Raw genomic sequence first — 22181 nt, 5'->3', positions numbered from 1 at the left:
AAGGCGGTTCGGGAGTGGTGCTGGCTACCCCACCCTTTTGGGTTCCGTGCCAGCCTTCATAGGTGCTCGCTTACAGTACTTGCCCCGACAGACTGTTAAAGGCTACACGGAGGACCTTTGCCTTTGTCCGCATGTCCGCAGTGCTCGCGGTGCGCCCGCTACCGCCCACGCCGGTGGTGGCCGTGGAGCCGGAGGTCGTGACGGTGGCGGCGCAGGTCATCGGGGTCACGCAGGTCACAGGTGGCGCATGCAGCGACACGCACACACGCACGCATGGACACACGCACACGCATGGACACACACACACACACGCATGGACACACACACACACACGCATGGACACACACACACACGCATGAATGCGCGCACGTGCCACGTTTCACTCGGCCTTCAGCTCAGGTGGATCACCTTGACCCCCCCGCCCGTGGCACCCCCTCCGTAGACGTGGACGTGTGTGCGGTGAGCCCCGGGGTGTGCGGGGAGGGCCGCTGCGTGCCTCGGCCTGGAGGCCACACGTGCCAGTGCCACGCGGGCCACCAGCTCAATGCGCGCACGGGCACCTGCACAGGTGAGACTCACCTGGGCACACTCACCTGGATGCACCTGCAACACACACAAACCCTGGTGGTGGTGATGATGATGTTCATGGTGGTGGTGATGATGATGGTGATGACGATGATCATGGTGGTGGTGATTATGATCATGATGGTGGTGATGATGATGAAGTTGGTGATGATGATGATGATGGCGGCGATGATGATGACGATGATCATGGTGGTGGTGATTATGATCATGATGGTGGTGATGATGGTGATCATGGTGGTGGTGGTCGACGCGTCTGTGTAGATGTGGACGAGTGCTCGCTGGAGCCGAGGCCGTGTCAGGGCGGTCGCTGCGTCAATTCTCCGGGCAGCTTCGTGTGTCACTGCCGCCCCGGGTTCACTCTGGACGCTACCACTTGTCGTGGTGAGCGTGACACTCGCACCGGGGTCACGGTGACACCCACACCGGGCTCACGGTGATACTTGCACCAGGGTCACTCTGACACTCACACTGGGCTCACGGTTACACCCATAACGGGGTCACGGTGATACTTGCACCAGAGTCACTCTGACACTAACACTGGGCTCACGGTGACACCCACAACCGGGCTCACAGTGGCGTCACCGGTGACGGTGAACATCGCGACGTTGATGTCACTGCTGTATTTCTCGTCACCGTCGTCGCCCCGCCCGGAGAGTGCAGACGTGGACGAGTGCGAGTCGTCCCCGTGCGGGCCGGGCGGTCGCTGCGTGAACTCGGAGGGCTCCTTCGCGTGCCGCTGCCTCCCCGGCTTCGCGGCCCCCCCCGGCGGCGGCGGCGCCCGCAGCATGACGTGCGAAGGTGCAGGCCTCCCCTCTCTCCCTGGCAGGCCCCCCTCCTCTCACAGGCCCCCCTCCCCCCGCAGGCCCCCCTCCCTCGCAGACCCCCCCTCCCCTCGCAGACCCCGCTCCCCCCGCAGGCCCCCCCCTCCCCCGCAGGCCCCCCTCCATCGCAGGCCCCCCTCCCCTCGCAGGCCCCCCTCCCCCCGCAGGCCCTTCCCTCCCCCCGCAGGCCCCCCCTCCCCCCGCAGGCCCCCCCCCTCCCCCCGCAGGCCTCCCCTCGCAGGCCCCCCCCCTCACCTCGCAGGCCCCCCCCTCCCCCCGCAGGCCCCCCTGATCGTCAACCAGCTGACAAGTTGATGGATTGGCCGGTTATTGATCGGCTGATAAAGGATCGACTCATTATAAATAGGCTGGTAATCGCGTGATGCCATTGGCCGTGCATCAATCAGGTTACGATCGGCCGATTGTCCATTGTAGCGCAGACTGAACGGCCTGAGCATTGTTTGGCTGATGATCTATGGACTCACCCTCGAGTCCGAGCCTTCGAATGCTCTGGATCTTAGGGCGTCCAGGGTCCCTCACTCCCCACTGCCTAGCCGCCCCCCCCCCCCCGTGTTTACCGTGTGCGAGGGCTCGCTTGGCGACCCCGCGTTTCCGCCCAGAGCCGGCCTCGCCCGTCGCCACGCACGGGAAGCGGTGATTTACAAGCGGCGCCTGGGAGAGGGGGCAGGCAGGGGGGACCGTGGGGGGGGGGGGTGGAGGGTGGGGGAAGAGAGAGTTGGGGGAGAAGGGGAAGAGAGTGGGGGGCAGTGAGCACAAGTCTCGGAGCAGGGACCAACCACAGTCCTCGGTTTTCACAGACCGCCTCACTCCCTCGCTCACAGGCGCCAACTCATCCAGTCGCTCACTCACAGTCGCTCACTCGCCCACTTATCCGCTCGCCCACTCACCCCCTCAACTATTCACCCGACCGCGCAGCCCCTCACCCCGTTTAATTTGTGGCTCACTCGTCAATGGGTTGACCAGCTGATTGGCTAACTGATTGACTGACTGCTTGATTGATTTACTGGTTGGTTGGTTGGTTGCCTGGTTGTTTGACTGGTTAATGGACTGAATTATTGGTTGATTGGCTGCTTAGCTCGCTATTGAATTACTTGGCTGGTTGCCCGGCTGGTTGCCTGGCTGATTGTCCGGCTGGTCACCTGGCTGGTCACCTGGCTGGCTGCCTGGCTGGATGCCTGGCTGGCTGCCTGGCTGGCTGCCTGGCTGGCTGCCTGGCTGGCTGCCTGGCTGGCTGGCTGCCTGGCTGGCTGCCTGGCTGGCTGCCTGGCTGCCTGGCTGGCTGCCTGGCTGGCTGCCTGGCTGGCTGCCTGGCTGGCTGCCTGGCTGGCTGCCTGGCTGGCTGCCTGGCTGGCTGCCTGGCTGTATGGCTAACGAGCGGCGCTCTGTGTAGACGTGGACGAGTGCCTGAGGCCCGGACTCTGCCGCGGCGGCCGCTGCGTGAACCTCCCCGGCTCCCACCGCTGCGAGTTCTGCGACCCGGGATTCCAGATGAACACGGAGTGGGAGTGCGAAGGTGAGGGTGGGGGTGAGGGATATGGTGTGGGTGAAAGTGGGTGTGAGGGTGAGGATGGGGGTGAGGGTTCGGGTGAGAGTTGGGGTGAGCCCTGGGTGGTGTGGGTGCGAATGGGTGTGAAGGTGGGGGGTGGTTAAATCTTCACTTAAAGCTTTTGTGACTGCAGGAATTCATATTCTTTTGGTCTTTCGCTAAAGTCACGAAAAATAGGTTTTTCGTGACTTTAGCGATCGAAAAATCACAACGTCGTAGTTTTTGGTTATTTGAACCTATCTACGTGACTTTACCGAAAGACCAAAAGAATGTGAGGGTGGTTGTGTGGGTGGGGGTGAGTTAGGGTGGGGATGAGGGTGAGAATTGGGGTGAGGTTGAGGATTGGTGGCGATGGATTCGTCGTTGAGGTGGTGCCCGTGCGTTGACCCCTTGACCCCGCTAGACGTGGACGAGTGTCAGGACGTGAGTGTGTGCCCGGACGCTCGCTGCCTCAACACGCACGGGGCCTACGAGTGCGTGGCGTGCGGCCCGGGATACCGCGCTCAGCTCGGGTCCTGCACCGGTAACTACAGCACAGTCCGTCACAATGACAACAAAAGCACAGTCCGTTACCGTGACAACAACACCACCGTCACCACGACGACAACACCCCTGATACTTCGGAATGTTGTTGTTGTTGTCGTTGATGTTGTGGTCATTGTTGCTAGTTGTTATTTGATTGCTGTTGTAGTGTGGTTGTTGTTCTGTTGAAGTAGTGATTATGGTTTGTGTTTGCAGTGGTTGTGGTTGTTGTAGCTGTGGTTGTGGTTGTTGTGGCTGTGGTTGTGGTCGTTGACACCGCGGTGGCGGCTGTGGCTGTAGACGAGGACGAGTGTGCGGTTGGCCGTGTGTGCGGTGACACGGGATTCTGCACCAACACGGACGGCGCCTTCTCCTGCACCGCGTGCCGTGCCGGCTTCGAGCCCGACGCCAGCGGCACCGCCTGTCAGGGTGCGTGCACTACCACCAGCAGCACCATCAGTAGCAACGTCGTCATCCTAGTGACTATTGTTTATGTGTGTGTGTGGGTGTGTGTGCGTATGTGTTGGGGAACGGTTCGATTCCCGCTCACGGCCAACACCAGTGACGATTATCTGAACCGGTCCTGGGCCTCCCCTAGGTCGACTAAGCCTCAAATGAGTTCTTGGTGCGGTGTGTAAACATTGCCACTGGGGAGACAAAGGCGGCCGGGCGTGGTGTTGGCCACCCACGCCCTCGTGTGCTCGGTAACAGCACTTGCCCCAAACAATCTGTTCAGGCTAGACGGGAGATCTTTGTCTTCACACTTCACGTGGCCTCAGAGTGCACCTGGCCTGGCACAAGCGCCGTGGTGAGGTCACCGCCACTTAGTGGCGAATATCGGCGACTGTTGCTGCTGTTGTTGGTGGTAATTGATGGCCGTGCGTGCACCGGCGTGCAGGGCAGAGGTTAGCACGCTGCGCTCTGAACCTGGCCACCCGAGTTCGAGTCCCGCTCACGGCCAATATCGGTGATGAATGTCTGAACCGGTCTTGGGATTCCCCAAGGTCGACTCAGCCGCAAATGAGCACCAGGTGCAATGTACAAACATCACCACTGGGGAGACAAATGCGGCGCGGCGTGATGCCAGCCACCCCACCCCCTCGTGTGCCCTGCCGGCCTTCATAGGCGCTACTCGCTAACAGCCCTTACCCCAACAGCCTGTTAAAGGCTACACGGGGGGCCTTTGTCTGTGCGCGAGTGTAGATGTGGACGAGTGTGTGGGCGAGGACGTGTGTGACGGCGGCACCTGCGTCAACGTCCCCGGCTCCTTCTCGTGCCGCTGCCTCCCCGGCTTCCAGCCTTCGGCGCCCGGCGACGCGTGTCACGGTGAGGCCCCTCTCCCTCCTCTTCCGTGTGTGTGGCCGTCTGTGGCCGGGTATATCCGTGTGTGTGTGTGTCGGTGTGGCTGAGTGTTTCTGTGTATCTCTGTGTGTCGGCGTGGCTGAGTGTATCTCTTTGTGTCGGTGTGGCTGAGTGTAACTGTGTGTGTGTGTCGGTGTGCTGAGTGTATCTGTCTATCTCTGTGTGTCGGTGTGGCTGAGTGTATCTGTGTGTGTGTGTGTCGGTGTGGCTGTGTGTATCTGTGTGTGTGTGTCGGTGTGGCTGAGTGTATCTGTGTGTGTGTGTCGGTGTGGCTGAGTGTTTCTGTGTATCTCTGTGTGTCGGTGTGGCTGAGTGTATCTGTCTATCTCTGTGTGTCGGTGTGGCTGAGTGTATCTGTGTGTGTGTGTGTCGGTGTGGCTGAGTGTATCTGTGTGTGTGTGTGTCGGTGTGGCTGTGTATATCTGTGTGTGCGTGTCGGTGTGGCTGAGTGTATCTTTGTGTGTGTGTGTCGGTGTGGCTGAGTGTATCTGTCTATCTCTGTGTGTCGGTGTGGCTGAGTGTTTCTGTGTGTGTGTGTGTCGGTGTGGCTGAGTGTATCTGTGTGTGTGTGTCGGTGTGGCTGAGTGTATCTGTGTGTGTGTGTGTCGGTGTGGCTGTGTGTATCTGTATCTCTGTGTGTCGGTGTGGCTGAGTGTATCTCTGTGTGTCGGCGTGGCTGAGTGTATCTGTGTGTGTCGGTGTGGCTGTGTGTATCTGTGTGTGTCGGTGTGGCTGTGTGTATCTGTATCTCTGTGTGTCGGTGTGGCTGAGTGTATCTCTGTGTGTCGGCGTGGCTGTGTGTATCTGTGTGTGTGTGTCGGTGTGGCTGAGTGTATCTGTGTGTGTGTGTCGGTGTGGCCGTATCTCCCTCGGTGTGGGCGCCGGTGCAGACGTGGACGAGTGCGAGATGGCGCCGTGCGGGCCGTTCGGGACGTGCGCCAACAGCGCCGGCTCCTTCAGCTGCAGCTGCGGTGACGGCTTCATCCTGGGGCCCGATGGCAGCTGCCACGGTGAGGCCCGCGTGGCCCTGGGGGGAGGGGGAGCGGAGGGGTGGGGGGCACGCGCCCCGTGCGCCCTCAAAGGGTTACGTGATCTGACAGGGTCGGCGTCGTCACAATGGGCCACGACCAATCCGCTGCTGGATGAAGCCCTTTCCATGCCGCCAACATCTCTCACGACCTGTGATGTAATGATCCGCGTGGCTCCTGCCAACGGGTCGATTTCATCGCTCCGTCTCCGTGGCGCGCGTCCTCTCGGCCGCCTCTCTCGTTATTCTCGACCTCCGGCCATCTACCTTAAATAGGTCACGTAGCCCGCGTGGTCAATCTCGTAGAGGTCACAAGGTCAGCCTCGCTGCCTCTGCCAGGAACACGTGCATGGAATTGGGACATACGTGGCATGGTGGTGGTGACGCAGCGGCGGTGATGGTGGCGGTGGCCGTGGTGCTGTGGTTGTTGTAGCCATGTCTGGTGGCGGTGGCCGTGGTGTTGAGGTGCGCGGTGTGCGGTGTGCGTGGTTGAGACGTGGACGAGTGTGAGGACGCGGAGCCGTGCGAGGGTGGACGCTGCGTCAACACGGAGGGCTCCTTCTCCTGCGAGTGCCAGGCCGGCTTCCGTGCCGGCGCCCGACCCAACACCTGTGTGGGTACGCATCACTGCACCACGCGGCACCGCACCAAACCACACTGCACCGCCACGTGAGCGTGTGTGAATGACCGAGCTCGCTCTTGAGCGAGTTTGTGAGCCAGTGAGCGAGCGAGTGTGCATCTCCGTCAGACCTGGACGAGTGTGTGGAGTACGGGGACGCGGCGTGCGGGTCCTGGCAGTGCGAGAACACGCCCGGCTCCTACCGCTGCATGCAGGACTGTCCGCCCGGATTCACGCGGCATGGCGCCAGCAGCTGTGAGGGTGAGGACCCGCCTCGCCCGTGCAGGCTCACCCGCCGGCTCGCTCACCCGCCAGCTCGCTCACCCGCCAGCTCGCTCACTCACCAAATTGCTCGCTCACTCCCACACTCGGTCAATCGTTTACTCGCTCGCTCATTTGCTCACTCACTCACCCACCCACTTGCTCACCTCCTCGCCTACCCACTCGCCCACCAACTCCCGCGTCACTCTATCGGGGTTATGCGAGGGCCCCCGAGTGATTTGCGTGTAATTGCGAGTACGAGACGCTTGGCCTGCTGAGAGCGATCGGTGCAATTCCCAACTCTGTCCGTGCCAACATTTTTCTGTGTCTACCCCCTCCACTCTGGCCATCATTATCCTCCCCCCCCCCACCGCCCCCCCCCGACCCCTAGACATTGACGAATGCCGCGGGAACGCGTCTGCATGCGGGAGCCACGGAGCGTGCGAGAACAGCGCCGGATCCTTCCGATGCCTGTGCCACCGCGGGTACCAGGCGTCCCCGGATGGACGTACCTGCGTCGGTATGCACGCGCGCGCGCCTTCCGCGACCCGCAAACCAGACCAATGGGGCGTTTAGCGCCGCCGCCTTCTCCTCCTCGCGGTGACGTGGGGGTTCTAGGCACCCACAAAATGTGTCGAAGTGGCAAAGAAACCCCCCGCAAAATGTTCTGATTTGAACACACACCGACACAGTTAACACACAGCACACGTACGCATGTTCACGCGCGCACACACGGCACAGCTGTACTCATGGCCGCACCGAACCCCCGCGCTGCGCCGCCAGCGTGCCCCCTAAACCAAGCGGTCAATACCGGCCCCCCTCCCTCGGTTCGACTTTTCCAACCCCCTTTGTTTCCGCCACCCGCCCCCGCCCCCCCTACCCGGCCCCCACAGACGCTAACGAGTGCGAGACGCTGTCGCGCGTGTGCGGAGAGGCGCTGTGCGAGAACGCGGAGGGCTCCTTCCTCTGCGTGTGCCCCCACGAGGAGCACGAGTTCCAGCCCATGACGGGGATGTGCGCACCGCGCGCCCGCGCAGGTACTGCACCGCTCCACAGACGCCACACACCGCACACACTGCACACACACCACACACACGCGCACTGCACCACACACCTCCAACACCAAATGTGTTGCGATCTCGGTACACGTGGCGGGCTGCACGCAGCTCGCCACCAATCCCTACAGGGCCCCGCATTCTGCCGGTCGCGCAGAGCTCTCGCCGCCAACTTTATCACTCGAGCTGGTGCTGTGCCTGACCGGCTGACTCGAAGACAACAAATCAGGCCTGATAAAAATGTAGATATTTGTTTTCCCAAAAGGGCGGGTAGCGGATGGGGGGCGGGCGGTAGGGGGGGGCAGGGGGGGGCGGGGGATAGGGGCTTGTAGTGCGCACGCCGATGCAGACAACAGATTTCCTAGCGGCATCGGGCGCCGCCGGAGCGTGCATTGAAGACTCTCCACCTCCGTTTAAAAAAAAAAATCCGTGAAAAATTCCAGACACTTGAATAAACACGCACGGCCGAGGGGGCGGAGGAAGGGGGAGTGCTGGGGGAATGGGGGGATGGGGGGATGGGGGGATGGGGGGGATGAGGCGATGGGGGGGGGCCCGCCTCGCTGTCAGCATTGGGCGATCGCGGGACCCGGGCAGGGGAGCGAACTTCCAGGCAACATTCCGGGCCGGCCATAGTTGCAGCTGTTCGTACCCCCCCCCCGCTCGCAAAATAATGTTGATTATTACGTGTGTTTGGTCGCGTTGTGCTGGGTGCTGCTGCTGTGGGTAGAGGCGGTGGTGGGAGGGAAGTGGGGGGGGGGAGTTCAGGAAACTTGGCCCAACATTTAAGCTGCCGCGCAGGGAGATCGAATAAAAGCAGTGACCCGTGAAGTCCAGTGGGCGAACAATATAAACTAAGATTTCGGGTGGGTTTTTTTTTCCTTCTACAGTATTTAGTTAAATCCATGAAAAAAAAATCTAAAATTATCTCTGACGAATAACGGTCGTCTCATTTAAAAACATGGTGGTGAGGGGGGGGGAGCAAATGTCTCCTTCCCCCCCACCCCGCTCTCCGCCCCCCGTGTTGCAGTCAAAAACGCGCGCCTTGTACATGGAGAGCGTTACACAGAGGAGCAGAGCAGCGGAACGGCGGTGCAGCGGTTAACGCACCGCGCCATGAACCCGGCCCCCTGAGTTCGATTCCCAGCCATGGCCGTGAGAGATGAAAAGCGAGAATCCGGCCTGTGCCCCGGGATAGATTTGTAGCATCGCAGACGGCTCCCTGGGGGAGGCCTGCATCCAGCAGTAGAGAGATCATGGCCGCGCTGGAGACGAGGCCATGGTGAAGGAGTCCGTGTTCACGTTTCGTGCGTTCTTTGATTTTTTTTATTCAGAAAAATGTTCCCGCTCCGAGGAATTTCCACTCCCCGCAGGAGCACGGGGCAGATGGCGCGGAGGGACCCCCCTCCTCTCCGTCTGTCGTTCAATGTTTCTGAAATCGTCTGTGTCTCCTCTCCCCGCGCTTCTCGCGCCGGCATGGGTCGGAAAATCCGGTCACTCGGGCACAGCAGCAACAGTGCGCACGGAGAGGGGGGGGAGAGGAAGAGGGAGGGAGGGGGGGAACGTAGGGAGGGAGGGGGGAGAAAGTGAGGGAGAGGAGAGACGGAAGGAAAGAGGAAGGTAATGAGAGAGGGAGCAAGGGTGGGAGAGAGAGAGAGAAGAGGGAGGAAGAGAGGGAGGGAATGAAGGAGCAAAATGAAGAGCGTGGTGGAGAAGGAGCAAGGGAGCGAGCGAAAGGGGGAATGGGGAAGAAAGGTAGGTGAGGAGAGAGCAGCACAACAGGGAGGGTGAGGGAGGAGAGGTGAAAATGAAAACTTGAAGGAGAGATGGAGCGATGGGGGGAGCAGTCCCAGCCCCACCCGTGTCCCTGTACTCCCCGCCCCAGCCCCCCCACCCCTCGTGTCTCGTTCTCTGCTCTGTTTCACCCAAACCCGCCACGCCCCAGGCCCCATAGAGCCCCCTTTGTGTTCCCCCTCCCCGCCGCCTCCCCGACCTGGGGACCCGGCTCGGGCGAGCTCCCAGGTGGGGAGCGGCGGCGGCGGCGGCGGCGGTGGTGGTGGTGGTGTTGCTATGGGAACGCCCAGCGGCAGCAACAGTTTGTGGGCGAGGTGGAGATCCCAGAAGTCAGGCGACATCCTCCACTCTTCCCCATCCTCCACTCCTCCTCAGAGGAGAAGCACGGCGTGCAACGTGCAAAGCCCCCCACGCCCCCCCCCCACAAACACCGTGTCCCATGCTCATCGCCTCTCCATCTCTCTCGGACCCCGCTCTTCCACCGACTGCAGGGATCCCTCTTGTGTCAGCCTCCTGCTGCTTGCGCCAGTGTTTTGTGACACCGCAGTGGCTTAGCCACAACTCCAGTGACTCCCCCCCTCCCTCCTCCGCGTCTCCCCAGAAGTGTCCGCGGCGCATGGGGAGTGGGCGGGAGCTCACGGCCAGAGGCCGCTGCCGCCGCTGCCAGCGGCACCAGCGGCAGCTGCAGCATCGATGCCATCGGGTGGCGCATCAGGGCGACAGAGCGCGTGCTTCTACAGCCCCGGGCAGGAGGGGGGGCGCGGGGGGCCCGGAGGACGGGGAGGAGGAGGAGGGGTGCGGGGCCCCCCTGGGCGCGAACGTGACGCGCCAGGTCTGCTGCTGCACGGTCGGCACCTCGTGGGGCAGCTGCGACGGGCAGCGCTGCCCGCCCTTACGGCTCAGGTGTCTGCCTCGGGTCTCCGCTGTGCGGGGGTGGGGGGGGGGCAGCCACGGCACTCACTGCGGGCCTCGTGACAGCCCTGAACCCTCGTCCCTACAACCCACGCTCGCACCACAGCCCTAACCTTGACCATAAACATAACTCGAAATCTACACCTAAACTCCGAGCCTTAACCTGGACCATAACCAAGACGCTCACCATGACCCCTAGGCTTTAGCGAAAGCCATGACCCCTGCGCCCGGGCCCAAGTGACCTTAGCCCCAGTTCCACCATTGACCTCACGCTGCGCCCGATCTCACCGCCTCTCTCCTCTCCCTCTCCTCTCTCCTCTCTCTCCCCTTTCTCTCCCCTCTCTCCTCTCTTTCCTCTCTCTCATCTCTCCTCTTCCCCCCGTGCAGCCGAGTTCCGGAGATGTGTCCCAAGGGGAGGGGCTACATCCCCGCGGGGACTCCGTGTACAGCGCGGGGAGGGGGCGCTACAGAGGTGAGAGGGATGGTGAGGGTGAGGAGTGTGAGAGGGTGGGTGAGTGGGTGTGATGTGAGAGTGAATGAGGAGCGGTAGTGTAGTGTAGCGCTACGAACCTGGCGACCTGAGTTAAATTTCCCGCTCACGGCCAACACCAGTGACGATTATCTTAACCGATCCTAGGCCTCCCCTAGGTCGACTCAGCCTCAGATGAGTACCTGGTGCGGTGTGTAAACATCTCTACTAGGGAGACAAAGGCGGCTGGTCATGATTCTGGCCACCAACTCCTCGTGTGCCGTTCCGGCCTTCATAGGTGCTCGCCAACAGCACTTGCTACTCAATCTGTTAAAGCTGCACGGGGGGGGGGCGGGGGGGGGGTGATCTTTGTCTTTGTACGATAGTGAAAGTGGATGTGTGGGGAGATGAGTGTGGGTGGATGAAAGCCTACAGGCACGCGGGAACGTTGTCTTTGTGCGCGCGGGGGCCCCTGCTGCGCGACCCAGACGCGGACGAGTGCGAGGCTGTTCGGCGCCGAGATCTGCCAGCAGAGCTTCTGCATCACACGGAGCCCGGCTACCAGTGCTTCTGCCGCGCGGGGTTCGACTACGACCCATGAAGATGCAGTGCTTCGGTGAGACACGCCGAGCCGTCACGGGTCCGGGTTCGACTCCTGACTCGGGCGCCTTTTTTCTGTGTGTGTGGAGTTGGTGTGCACCTTCCTCCTGTTCTGCAGAGTGTGAGTGAGTTGTGGTGTGGCCTTCATAGGTAGTCACTTACAGCACTTTCCCCAACGTCTGTTTAAGGTTATGAAGGGGATATTTGTCTTTGTGGTGGTGACCACACCACCCCCCACGTGTGCCGGTGCCAGCTTCATTGGTGCTCGCTAGTAGCACTTGCCCCTACCCCTACAGTCTAGTCGGCTATACGGGGTGGGGGGGGGGGGTCTTTGTGAGTGGGTGCGTGGAGTTTGTATGTTCTCTCCCTCCTGTTCTTGCATGGGTTTCCTCCGGGCCCTGCGGTTTCCTCCCATCGCTAAAACATACCGCGCAGTGCAAACAGCTATTGGCCAAAGCCACATCGCAATGCTGGAAAATGACCCGCAAATTGCTCGGTGTGGATTGCACGCAACAGCAGCAGCAGGAACAACAACAAAAAAACTGTGGAAGGACCCTGCTAGAAATCGTCTCTAGACTCGGTGTGGCTCCCCTCCTGGCTGAACGAGCAGGACAATGGAGCCCGTAACCCCACGGGGTCCAGAGCCACGCCGTGCGGCTCACTCCGGGCCGTGCGCTCACTCCGGGCCGTGCGCTCACTCCGGGCCGTGCGCTCACTCCGGGCCGTGCGCTCACTCCGGGCCGCGCGGGGAGCTCGGCTGAGAGCGCCGCAAAGCGTTCTCGCCGGAGAGGAGCGCACCGCCAATCGCTCGCGTCTCGCGTGCATTGCGTGTGACGTGGACAAAAATTGGCCATTACTTTGAGGTGTGCGATTTCAATAGCGATGACAAAATGCAAGAAAGTGTGTATCTAAGTTACGTGCATTCTCTCAAGACTCTACTGCCAATGTCCTGCAGGCAAGAGGAGGTTGGCTCGGTTAGGGGAAGGGGGGTAGGGTTTGTGGTAGGGTCGGGGTAGTAGCAGTGGTAGATGCTGGTTGCTTAGGGGTGGGGGTTAGTAGCCGTGGTACGTGCTGGCTGGCTAGGGGTAGTAGCCGTGGTAGGGTGCTAGTTGGGCTATGCTCAGCGGCAGGGGCTCGTACCGGTGGCGAGTCGGCGCGGGTGATCGGTGAGCGTTGTGAGCAGTGCGTGGGTTCACGACGCAGCGTCACCCCTGCAGCCACTGGGAGGCGCTACAATCGGCACCCTCGAGCCGAGTTCACGCGCCCGAGGCCGCGAGTTTGGAATCGTTGCGAGTGGCTTCCATCCCCCGCGCGGCACGCGTTTTCGCTCCCGCGAAATATCCCGGCCCCTTAACGAGGCTGTGATTACTCGGGCGGGGTAGGAGGAGGAGAGGGGGTGGGGGGGTTAGTAAGGGAAGAGGGAGGGGGGCGGAGGGCTCTGAACCCACGCCGTCCGCTCAGGTTGAAACGGGAGCGGAGGGGCCGGTGGTGGGTGGGTGGGGGTCTGGCTGAGTGCCGCCACATTTCCAGGAATTTTGGATCCAACACAAAATCCACAACCCCCTCCCCTCGTCTCCGCTGGGGTCCGATTCGTGATGGGCAGCATTGGCTCACAGCAGGGGGAGGGGGGTGGGCATCCCAACACCCCCCCCCCAGGTGTCTGGTTGGAGGCCGAGTAGAAAGCTGAGGAGTGCGCGTTTGAGGCTCTGTCTCCAGGATTTACGCTCACTTGTCAATCCCCAGCTGGACTCATGGAGGTTGCTTGACCGTACTCCACCACGCTTGCCAGCGCGGGTCGGCGACTTTGGTGGGATGAACCATGACTGACTGGTTCAGGCATCATTCGTCACTGTGGCAGGGAATCGAACTCGGGTTGCCGGGTTTTTTTCAGCGAGCGCAGTGGGCTAATACCCGCGTCCCCGCTCAACGCTCGTCAATATAATCACTTTGCAATTGCTCATTTCAGCTGAGTCCGCCTATGAGGAGTGGCAGGATCAGTCCAGAGACCAGAATCAATGGGAAGCCACCCAAGGGGACGTAAAATGTGGGCGTTCGCGTGATGGTGACGCTCTGGCAGCCGCGTTCGGAGCACGAGAATCGCGGTCTTCACGCCTGGAAGGGCTCGCGAGCGCTTGAATGGATCGCTTCACTTGCAGCGTGAGAATATGGGGACTTTTGAGCGTGAGGAAGTCGTGCAGAGCAGAGAGGGAGACGCGACGAGAAAAGTTCGGCTCCGAATCGAGGATGAATCCGAAATTATCGTCCGCCAACCACTCTCCAACTCTGTAAACAATGAACGGGAATATGAATTCTAAACCGGACCCCCCCCCCAATCCCGCACCACCGCCCCTCCTCTCCCCCTCTATCTTATGTAACCCCTGCGGCTACTGAGGTTTAATTTGACCACTGATGGGGGAGCGCGTATGGTCGCCTCGACTAATGGCTCCCGTCTGCGTCGCTTGCACTCCCCTCCCCTCCTCCCCTTCCAACGCTCCCCTCCCCTCCCCCGGTGCCCCCCTCCCCTCCCGCCGCCCCCCTCCCCTCCCCTCCCCGCGCCCCCCTCCCCGCGCCCCCCTCCCCTCCCCTCCCACGCTCCCCCCCCTCCCCTCAATGGCGGAGCCAGGATTTTCAGGTAGGGGGGGGCAACCCTCCAGCAATGAAAAATGATAGAGGAGCTGTTAGTAAGTGAGGACTTGTCCCTTGCGTTTTATTCGACGCGTGTGGGGCGATGGCGCAGCCATCGATCGAGGGTCGAATTCGTGTTGTGTGATCGGTATCGCGCTCGCTGAAGGCGTTGATGTCTTCCGGGAGTCGTGGACTGTCTTCGCAACTGCACACAATTCTGTGAGTCACTTATAACTGCTTTGCCAGTTACTTATTGCCAATGATGTCCTATCATTTCATAGAGTCCATGGCAGATAATATGCTACACAGTGGTAGTGGGGGTCGCAAAATGCAGATTTATTACTAATAAACCCCAATAATCTAAATCCCTAATTTCGATCGGATCATTGGGGGGAGGCACGTGCCACCCTTCCCCCCGCCCCCCTTCCCGCCCCCCCTCCCCGCGCTGCGTCTCTTCTATCACGAGACGGGGCACTAATCACTGCCATACTGGGGCTGTGACTCTGTGACCCTGTGACCCTGGGGCTAGGAGCTGGGGATGAGATCTCCTGTGTGGAGATGGTGATGGTGAGGGCCATGGTGAGGGTGATCGTGGTGACGGTGAGCGGTGGGGCTAACGCGTTGCAGCTAGTGCCTAAAGCTTTGCGCCGAGTTGGCGGTGCTGCTCAGGTTGATACTCTCACCCTCACCATCGCATCACCAGCGCCCTCACCATCACAACCATTATACTGGCCACAGTATTAGACACGACAACACTCACCATCGCGCACTCACCATCACGCACTCGCCACCACCAACACTTACATCACGAGCCACAACGCGCGTTAGCCACAGAACTGCGTCACCCACCGCGGTTGACCTCTGCTCGTGACCCCTCGACTCTGAGTCTCGGGCCGGGACCAGGTCTCGCGTTTCGCCCCTCCCCCTCCCCCGCCCTCCCCCCACCCCGTTGCCTGGCAACCGCTTCAGCTCTTGAGGAGACGCGACATTCCCGGAGGGGGGAGGCGCGGATTTAAATAAAAACTCAAAACTCTGTTGGAATTAAAACCAGGCGGGGCGCTGGAGATGGGCGGTGGGGGTGGGTGGGTGGGTGGGGGGGACTCAGGGATCAGAGGGGCGGGGGGTTGGGGTGCAAGGCGGGGGAGGGATTAGTGGAACTAACTGCAGGAAACTGATACACCACCCTGCGTACCGTGCCCTGCTCCCGCCCCCACCGCGCTCCTCCTACTCCCTCTGCTCCTCCCCGTCTCTCCTCCTGCTCACGCCCCCCGCGTTCTCCTGACCCCCCCCCCTTGCCCCCCTCGCCAGATGTGGATGAGTGTATGGACGGCTCGAGCTGCGTGGGGGGGGAGTGCGTGAACACCCCCGGCTCCTACAACTGCTTCTGTCGCCCCCCGCAAGTCCTCGACGCCACCGGCCGCCGCTGCGGAAACAGCTCCACCCCGGACGGTACGGGAGTGCACCACCCTGGGGATCCACCCGTGTGCTCCACCCACGTGTGCGCCACCCACGTGTGCGCTCCACCGGTGTGCTCCACCCACATGTGTGCTCCACCCTGGTGCCCCGCACATGTGCTCCACTTGTGTGCTCCACCTGTGTGTTCCACTCGTATGTTGCACCCGTGTGCTCCACCCACGTGTGCTCCACCCATGCGCTCCACCCACATGTGTGCTCCATCCTGGTGCCCCGCCCATCTGCTCTACCTCTGTGCTCCACCCGTATGTTCCACCCATGTGCTCTACCTCTGTGCTCCACCCGTATACTCCACCCATGTGCTCCACCCATGTGCTCTACCCGTGTGCTCCACCCACGTGTGCGCCCCATGTAGGTGCTGCTCCCACATGCTCCACCTGTGCTCTCAATGCCCCTCACAGTGCTGCACCCACGAACTCCACCGAGATGCTCCATCTGTGCACATCACACCACGTGATCCGCGCGTTCGTGTCCACGGCAAGGCGGGGGCACACCATGGCGACAGGAGCCTGACTGAGACTTCGAGTTTGTGTCTCCGAGTTACACTTTAACATTCCTGCAGCTGGTGGTGCTGCTGCTGCTGATGATGATTATGATCATGATGGGTGGAGGTGATACCGTTGGTACTGATGATGGCGGTTGTAGTGGTGCTAGTGGCGATGCTGGTACTGATGTGTGCTGCTGATGATGATTACGGTGGTGGTACTCGTGCTGGTAGTGGTGTGCTAAGTGGTGCTGTTGCTGCTACTGCCGCTACTGCCGCTGCGTCAGATGTGCCGGAGGAGATGGACATCCACATGGACCTGTGCTGGAAGCGCGTGAGCAGCGACTTCATGTGCAGCAGCCCCATCGTGGGCAAACAGACGACCTACACGGAGTGCTGCTGCCTCTACGGGGAGGCGTGGGGCCACGAGTGTGCCCTCTGCCCCATGCGCACGTCCGGTGAGGACTCCGCACTCACCCCGCTCATCCAACTCACTCGGCACCCTGCTCACCATCACCGCGGAGATGCATTCCGTCACCCGCCCCCTGTCCCGAGTTCCTCTCCTCCCCAAACGGCGCGGCGTCGCCCCCTGGTGGAGAAATAGAATACACGGGGAATAGCAGAGTAACACGTGTGTGTGTGTACACGTGTGTGTGTGTACACGTGTGTGTGTGTACACGTGTGTGTGTGTACACGTGTGTGTGTGTACACGTGTGTGTGTGTGCAAGGCTGCGTTGGCTGTATCATGTAGCCCGCATGCCCAGCCACCGCATGCCTAAACAGCTTTTGTTCGGCCGGATCGAGAGGGCTAAACGGGCGCGGCATGGGCTAGAGAAGAGATGGAGTGATGTTGGTACAGGAGGACGTGGAGCTGAGTGGACTTGCCGATGACTGGTACCAGCGGTGTCAAGATCGGCCTCTGTGGACGAGGCTCGTGAAGGACGCTACTGGGCAGTTGGAGGCAGTCGCCCTCCAACAACAACGGAGGGCGGAGGAGTGACGCTCACAACAACGAGCAGAGCGTCGGATGGCTAAAGCACAGCAAGTTGGTACAGTAAGGGGCACAGATGGTGCATCAGCCAGTCATCTTGGTCATCTCGGTCAGTCGACCCGTGGCACCTGGGTCTGCCCCGTGACCTCTCGCTAACAGAACTTGTCCCAACAGTATGTTAAGGCTATACGGGGGATCTTTGTCTGTTTTGTGTACACGTGTGTGTGCACGTGTGTGATTGCGTGTGTGTACGCGTGTGTGTGTCGGGGGGTGGAGCGGTAGTGTAGCGGTTAGCGCGCTGCGAACTTGGCGAGCTAAATTCCCACTCAAGGCCAATTCCGAGTGATGATTTTCTGAACCGGTCCTGGGCCTGCCCTGCAGGGACTGTGTAGAGCTGCAGTCTCACCATACGGAGCTAACGGTGCTAATCGATTCAGCCTCGAATGAGTGCCTGGTGTGGTAAACATCGCCACTGGGGAGACAAAGGCGGCCGGGCGTGGTGCTGGCCACCGAGCCCCTCGTGTGCCGCCCCGGCCTTCATAGGCGCTCGCCAACAGCACTTGCCCCAACAGTCTGTTGATGCTCTACGGGGGGTCTTTGTCTTTGTGCGTGCAGCTGACTATGCCCAGCTGTGTAATCTGCCCCGCGCGGGCGATGGGGGCCCGGGGAGGACCCTCCACGAGGGCTCTCACTACGGGGAGGATATGCACGGCCCCCCCTACCTGGAGCCGGGGTTCGCGTACCCAGGGGGGCCCGAGCCCCACCCCGGGATGCTGCCCCTCTACATCACGGACGGAGACGGTGAGCCTCGCCATCGTCATCATGAAAATAATTATAAGTATTATTATCATGTAATCGAAATCATTATCATCATTAACATCAAATAACAATCCTCACTAATCAAAATCATCTCCATCAAACTGATCATGTGTATTATTATTATCAAAGTATAAACATAATCATCATTGCCACCACCATCATCTTAATTTTCAGCGCCATAATCATCACTCCCTTAAATATCATTTTCATCATAATCATCATATTAACAATCATGACCACCATCACCAACCACTTCGAAGCCATCGCAACTTCATAGTTCATGCCGCGTCTTCCACAAAGGTGACACATGCCCCTTCGCTCCTGAGCCCCGTCCCCACATTCCCTCATTTTCTTGCCCCCCCCTCCTCACCCCCACCCCCTCCTCACCCCCCCCCCTCCTCACCCCCCAGGCTACTACGGCGAGGGTTCGGAGGGGCTGCAGGGGGAGGAATGTGGCATCCTGAGCGGCTGTGAGAACGGGCGCTGCGTGCGCGTGCGTGAGGGGTTCACGTGCGAGTGCGACCCGGGCTTCCAGCTGGACAACTCGCGCATGCAGTGCCTGGGTACGGCCACGCACGCACGCACGCACCACACACACACAAAGACAGAGACAAAGATCCCCCGTATAGCCTTTAGCAGACTGTTGGGGCAAGTGCTGTTAGCGAGCACCCATGAAGACCGGCACAGCACATGAGTGGGTAGGTGGCCAACACCACGCCCGGCCGCCTTTGTCTCCCCAGTGGCGATGTTTACGCATCGCACTAGGTATGTATTTAGGGCTGAGTTGACCTCGAGGAGGCCCAGGGTCGGTTCAAACATTCGCTATCATTATTTGTAGTAAGCGAGAATCAAACTCGGGTCACTGGTTTAGTAGCGTGGTGCGCTAACCACGATACTGCCGCTCCCCACACATATATACAGACCTCTATACACACACCCGCATATTCACCTCTATACACACCCTTCTACATTACTAAACACACACAGACCTCTGCACACACCTGTACACGCATCAATGACATTTCTGCCACGCACCTGTACACACACACCTGTATATGCGCCTGTACACAGCTCCCTACACACCTGAAGACACATGCCTTGTACATGTTTCTGTACACACATAACTACATCTGTGCACTCGTATTCTCGTACACATGGTCACACTCTCTGCACCCCCCCCCACCGCCACCCCCCCCCCCCCACCGCCCCCCCCCCCCCCGCCCCCCCCCGCCACCCACCCCAACAGACGTAGACGAGTGCGAGGAGTCCAACCCGGGTGGCCCTCTCTGCTCCAATGGCCACTGCACGAACACGGAGGGCTCCTTCAGGTGCAGCTGCCCCCAGGGCACGGCCCTGGGCCCCGACGGGCGCGTGTGCGAGCCTCACCGGGCCCCCAGGGCCCCCAGGGCTCCCAGGGCTCCAAAACCCTCCAGGGCCCCAAAACCCTCCAAAGCTCCCAAACCGTCCAGGGCTCAGCCGCGTTCCCACCGCGCCCGCAGGGCCCCCTAGCCGCTCCCTCCTGCTTCCCTTGCTCCCCCCTCCCGCTACCACCACCACCACTAATAATGTTATTGTTGTTGTGACTGCTGCCTCTCTGGCGTGTGAGTGTGTATATGGTCTCGCGTGATCCGTCCCCGTGGCCTCCTCTCCCTGGGGGGAGGGGGGTCCCATGGCCGCGGTGGCTGTGTTTGGTGCCGAGTCGGGCCGGGCTTGGGGTGCTTGTGTGTAGGGCAGGTGGTGGCGACTCGGGGTGGGAGATGTGGGGATAAGAATGACGACGGGAAGATCTGGGAGAAAGGAAGGGGCCCTGGAAGAGACGGGGCGGGTGGGAATATCTCTCACAACACAGATGTAGGCCTCGTCATCCGCGACACGTGTCACTAGAGGTCACTAGAGGTCACGGGGTCGCCCCACACTGACCGCCCCACGGTGCCTCACTCACACGCAACGCGCGAAGCCACGGTGGAGCAGAGAGAGCGGGGGGGGGGGGGGGGGGGGGGGGGGGGCGGGGGGGGGGCAGTGAGCGATGTGTAATGTGCGTGCAGGATATAGAATGGGCAAAGGCGCTACCCAGCAATTGCTGGCTCACGCAACTGTTGGCCGAAGGGGCGTCCACTCGAGGCCACTCCCTCGAGAGGGCTATTTGGCCTACTCTTCCAAGCTAACCAGACGTCTGGAACGAGGCGGAATTATCCACGCTCTGCCCCAGCACACACACGCGAACCTGCCAACCGACTGTGTGACCCATGTCTATCACCGCTGGGTGGACCGCGGCGTTGCTGTATAAACCTCGATTGGGCCACAGCTGATGAGCGGTGTCGGAAGCCTGGCCACTATTATGAAATAATAATAATTATCAATGGGGATAATAATAATAGGCTGCATCCCATAACGCTGTTATTTGCCGCTTAGTTTACATAATTTAAGTCTCACTCGCAGCGGAGCCCCTGAGCAGCAGAGCCCCCTCCCCACGCCACCCCCCTTTTATGTTTATATTGTTCATATTAAAACGACAGACGAATAATCAGACTTTTTAAGTAAAAACTATATATTGTTCCCTGCGCCCCTCCGCAGTTTTGCTTCCTGAGAGAGATGTCCGGTTTCCCCAACCCCCTACCGCCCCCATCCAAACCCCGACTCCCTCCCCGCTAAATCCCCGGCATACGGCCCTGACCCCGGGGGCCCCCGTGGGAACTCGCGAGCGAAGAGGTGGGGACCGCGGTGCCCGCGTGAACTAGCGATGCGTGGTTCTGGTGCTACAGCCACCGCGTGGAGCCACTCGAACGTGAGAGCGGGTTGCTGCTGCTGCTGCTGCGTTCAGAAATGGTGCTCAAGCTCAGACTTGAAACTAAAACCTCGCGCCCCCCCCCCGCCGCACCCCTCCCAGCACCGCTGCCTCGTGCCCAGCCAGGGTCTGAATTCGGCCGGGTCTGTTCAGGTTCGGCGACAAGGGAAATTGTTTTACGGTTGTGCCGTGGAGTGAAACGTCGGACATGGTGCCGAACAACACGCGATCCAACCCCAAAAGCTCAAACTGTGCTGCACAACCGACGAAAACCCACGCACGAGCGTGGCCAGGTTAATTTTTAATTGCCACACCACTTCCAGTATATACCTTGGTTGTGGCCACTAGCCACTGGCGCCTACGACTATAGTCTAACAGCGACCCTGAAAATGTTCAGTGAGATATCACCCCAGCCCCCTCCCCCCCCCCCCCCCTCTTAGAACATTAGAAAATAAAACAAATCCCACTTATTTATCCAGAAGACGGCTCGCTGAGCCTCAAGATTAACGTCTGAAGGCGGGTGCTGCTACATTTGGATGTTTGGCGATGAATGCCACGTAGCACCGGGGGCAACCACCCTTGGCTGTGCTGCCATCTGGCCACCTCGCAGCCCAAGCCGAGGACACGTGGTGGTACCCCCTAGGCAGCCTCCTCTCGCCCAAACACCAAGCAGTCGCAAGATCCGCGCTTACCTTCCGAGATCCGACCGGGCGCGGGCCAGAGGTTGAATAGTTTGGCCGTGGGACGGTTACCCTGTGGAGGCCGAGGTAGGACCGCTGCCCGAAACGTCCACGTGGTGTCGTATTTGCTGCTGGGTGCGAGGCGGCGGGGTGCGGCGTGGTGGCCGTGGTGGGTGCTGTTGGGTGCTGTTGATTCGTGGGGTGATTGTCTCCGGGCCGGGAAGAGCACCCCAATGCCTCGGGTGGACGGGGCGCCCGGGAGCGAGGAGTCTGAGCGTCCCCGCTTGAAGGATGAAGCGCGATTCGCGTGGTGGTGATGATAAATGGTTTGGTGTTGTTGTTGTTTTTTAATATGAAATGTACAGTTCATTTACACGATGCAGTGAATATCTCCGTAAAGATAAAAGTTTGTTTTGTAAAACAACTCCAAGCTGTCGTGGTCTGTGTGGAGCGTCTTGTGCATCACCGCCGCCATCACCATTATCCACACTCCGCCCTGAGGGGCATTCCCCGTTATCCCCATGTTGGCCGATGGGGCAGTTCGTTTCCCTGCCATTCGTTTTCGTCCGTCCTTCCGTCCGTCCTTCCTACCCTTAAACTAAGATTGCTTTAACGCTTGAATTTAGCACGGCAGCGGCGCTGCAGCTCTCGCGGCGCGTTCGCCGTGGAGGTCGCCGCGATTTGGCACTCAGCCCCCGTGCTTGCCAGCGTGAATGTTGAAAAACAGATTACG

At 60.4% G+C, this 22181-nt stretch overlaps 1 protein-coding gene across 1 annotated transcript; it reads left to right on the top strand.

The window, feature by feature from the left end:
- Window positions 1-131: 131 nt before the first annotated feature.
- LOC144727508 (uncharacterized) lies at window positions 132-21872 on the top strand. The gene is given in 22 exon segments (XM_078606383.1): window positions 132-240; window positions 443-568; window positions 847-966; window positions 1246-1383; window positions 2818-2940; window positions 3377-3496; window positions 3796-3924; window positions 4699-4821; window positions 5748-5867; window positions 6379-6501; window positions 6633-6764; window positions 7156-7284; window positions 7658-7801; window positions 10212-10513; window positions 10910-10994; window positions 11480-11584; window positions 11587-11607; window positions 15525-15665; window positions 16461-16631; window positions 17780-17965; window positions 18394-18546; window positions 19230-21872. Coding segments are annotated over 22 exon segments (3063 nt in total). The 3' UTR covers window positions 19493-21872.
- Window positions 21873-22181: the final 309 nt, after the last annotated feature.

Source organism: Lampetra planeri, chromosome 25 (genome assembly GCF_965212315.1).
Source record: "Lampetra planeri chromosome 25, kcLamPlan1.2.h2, whole genome shotgun sequence".
In the NCBI taxonomy this organism is placed as follows: Eukaryota; Metazoa; Chordata; class Hyperoartia; order Petromyzontiformes; family Petromyzontidae; genus Lampetra; species Lampetra planeri.
Note: the sequence above shows the minus strand (reverse complement) of the source record. Positions and strands in the feature narration are given on the sequence as shown.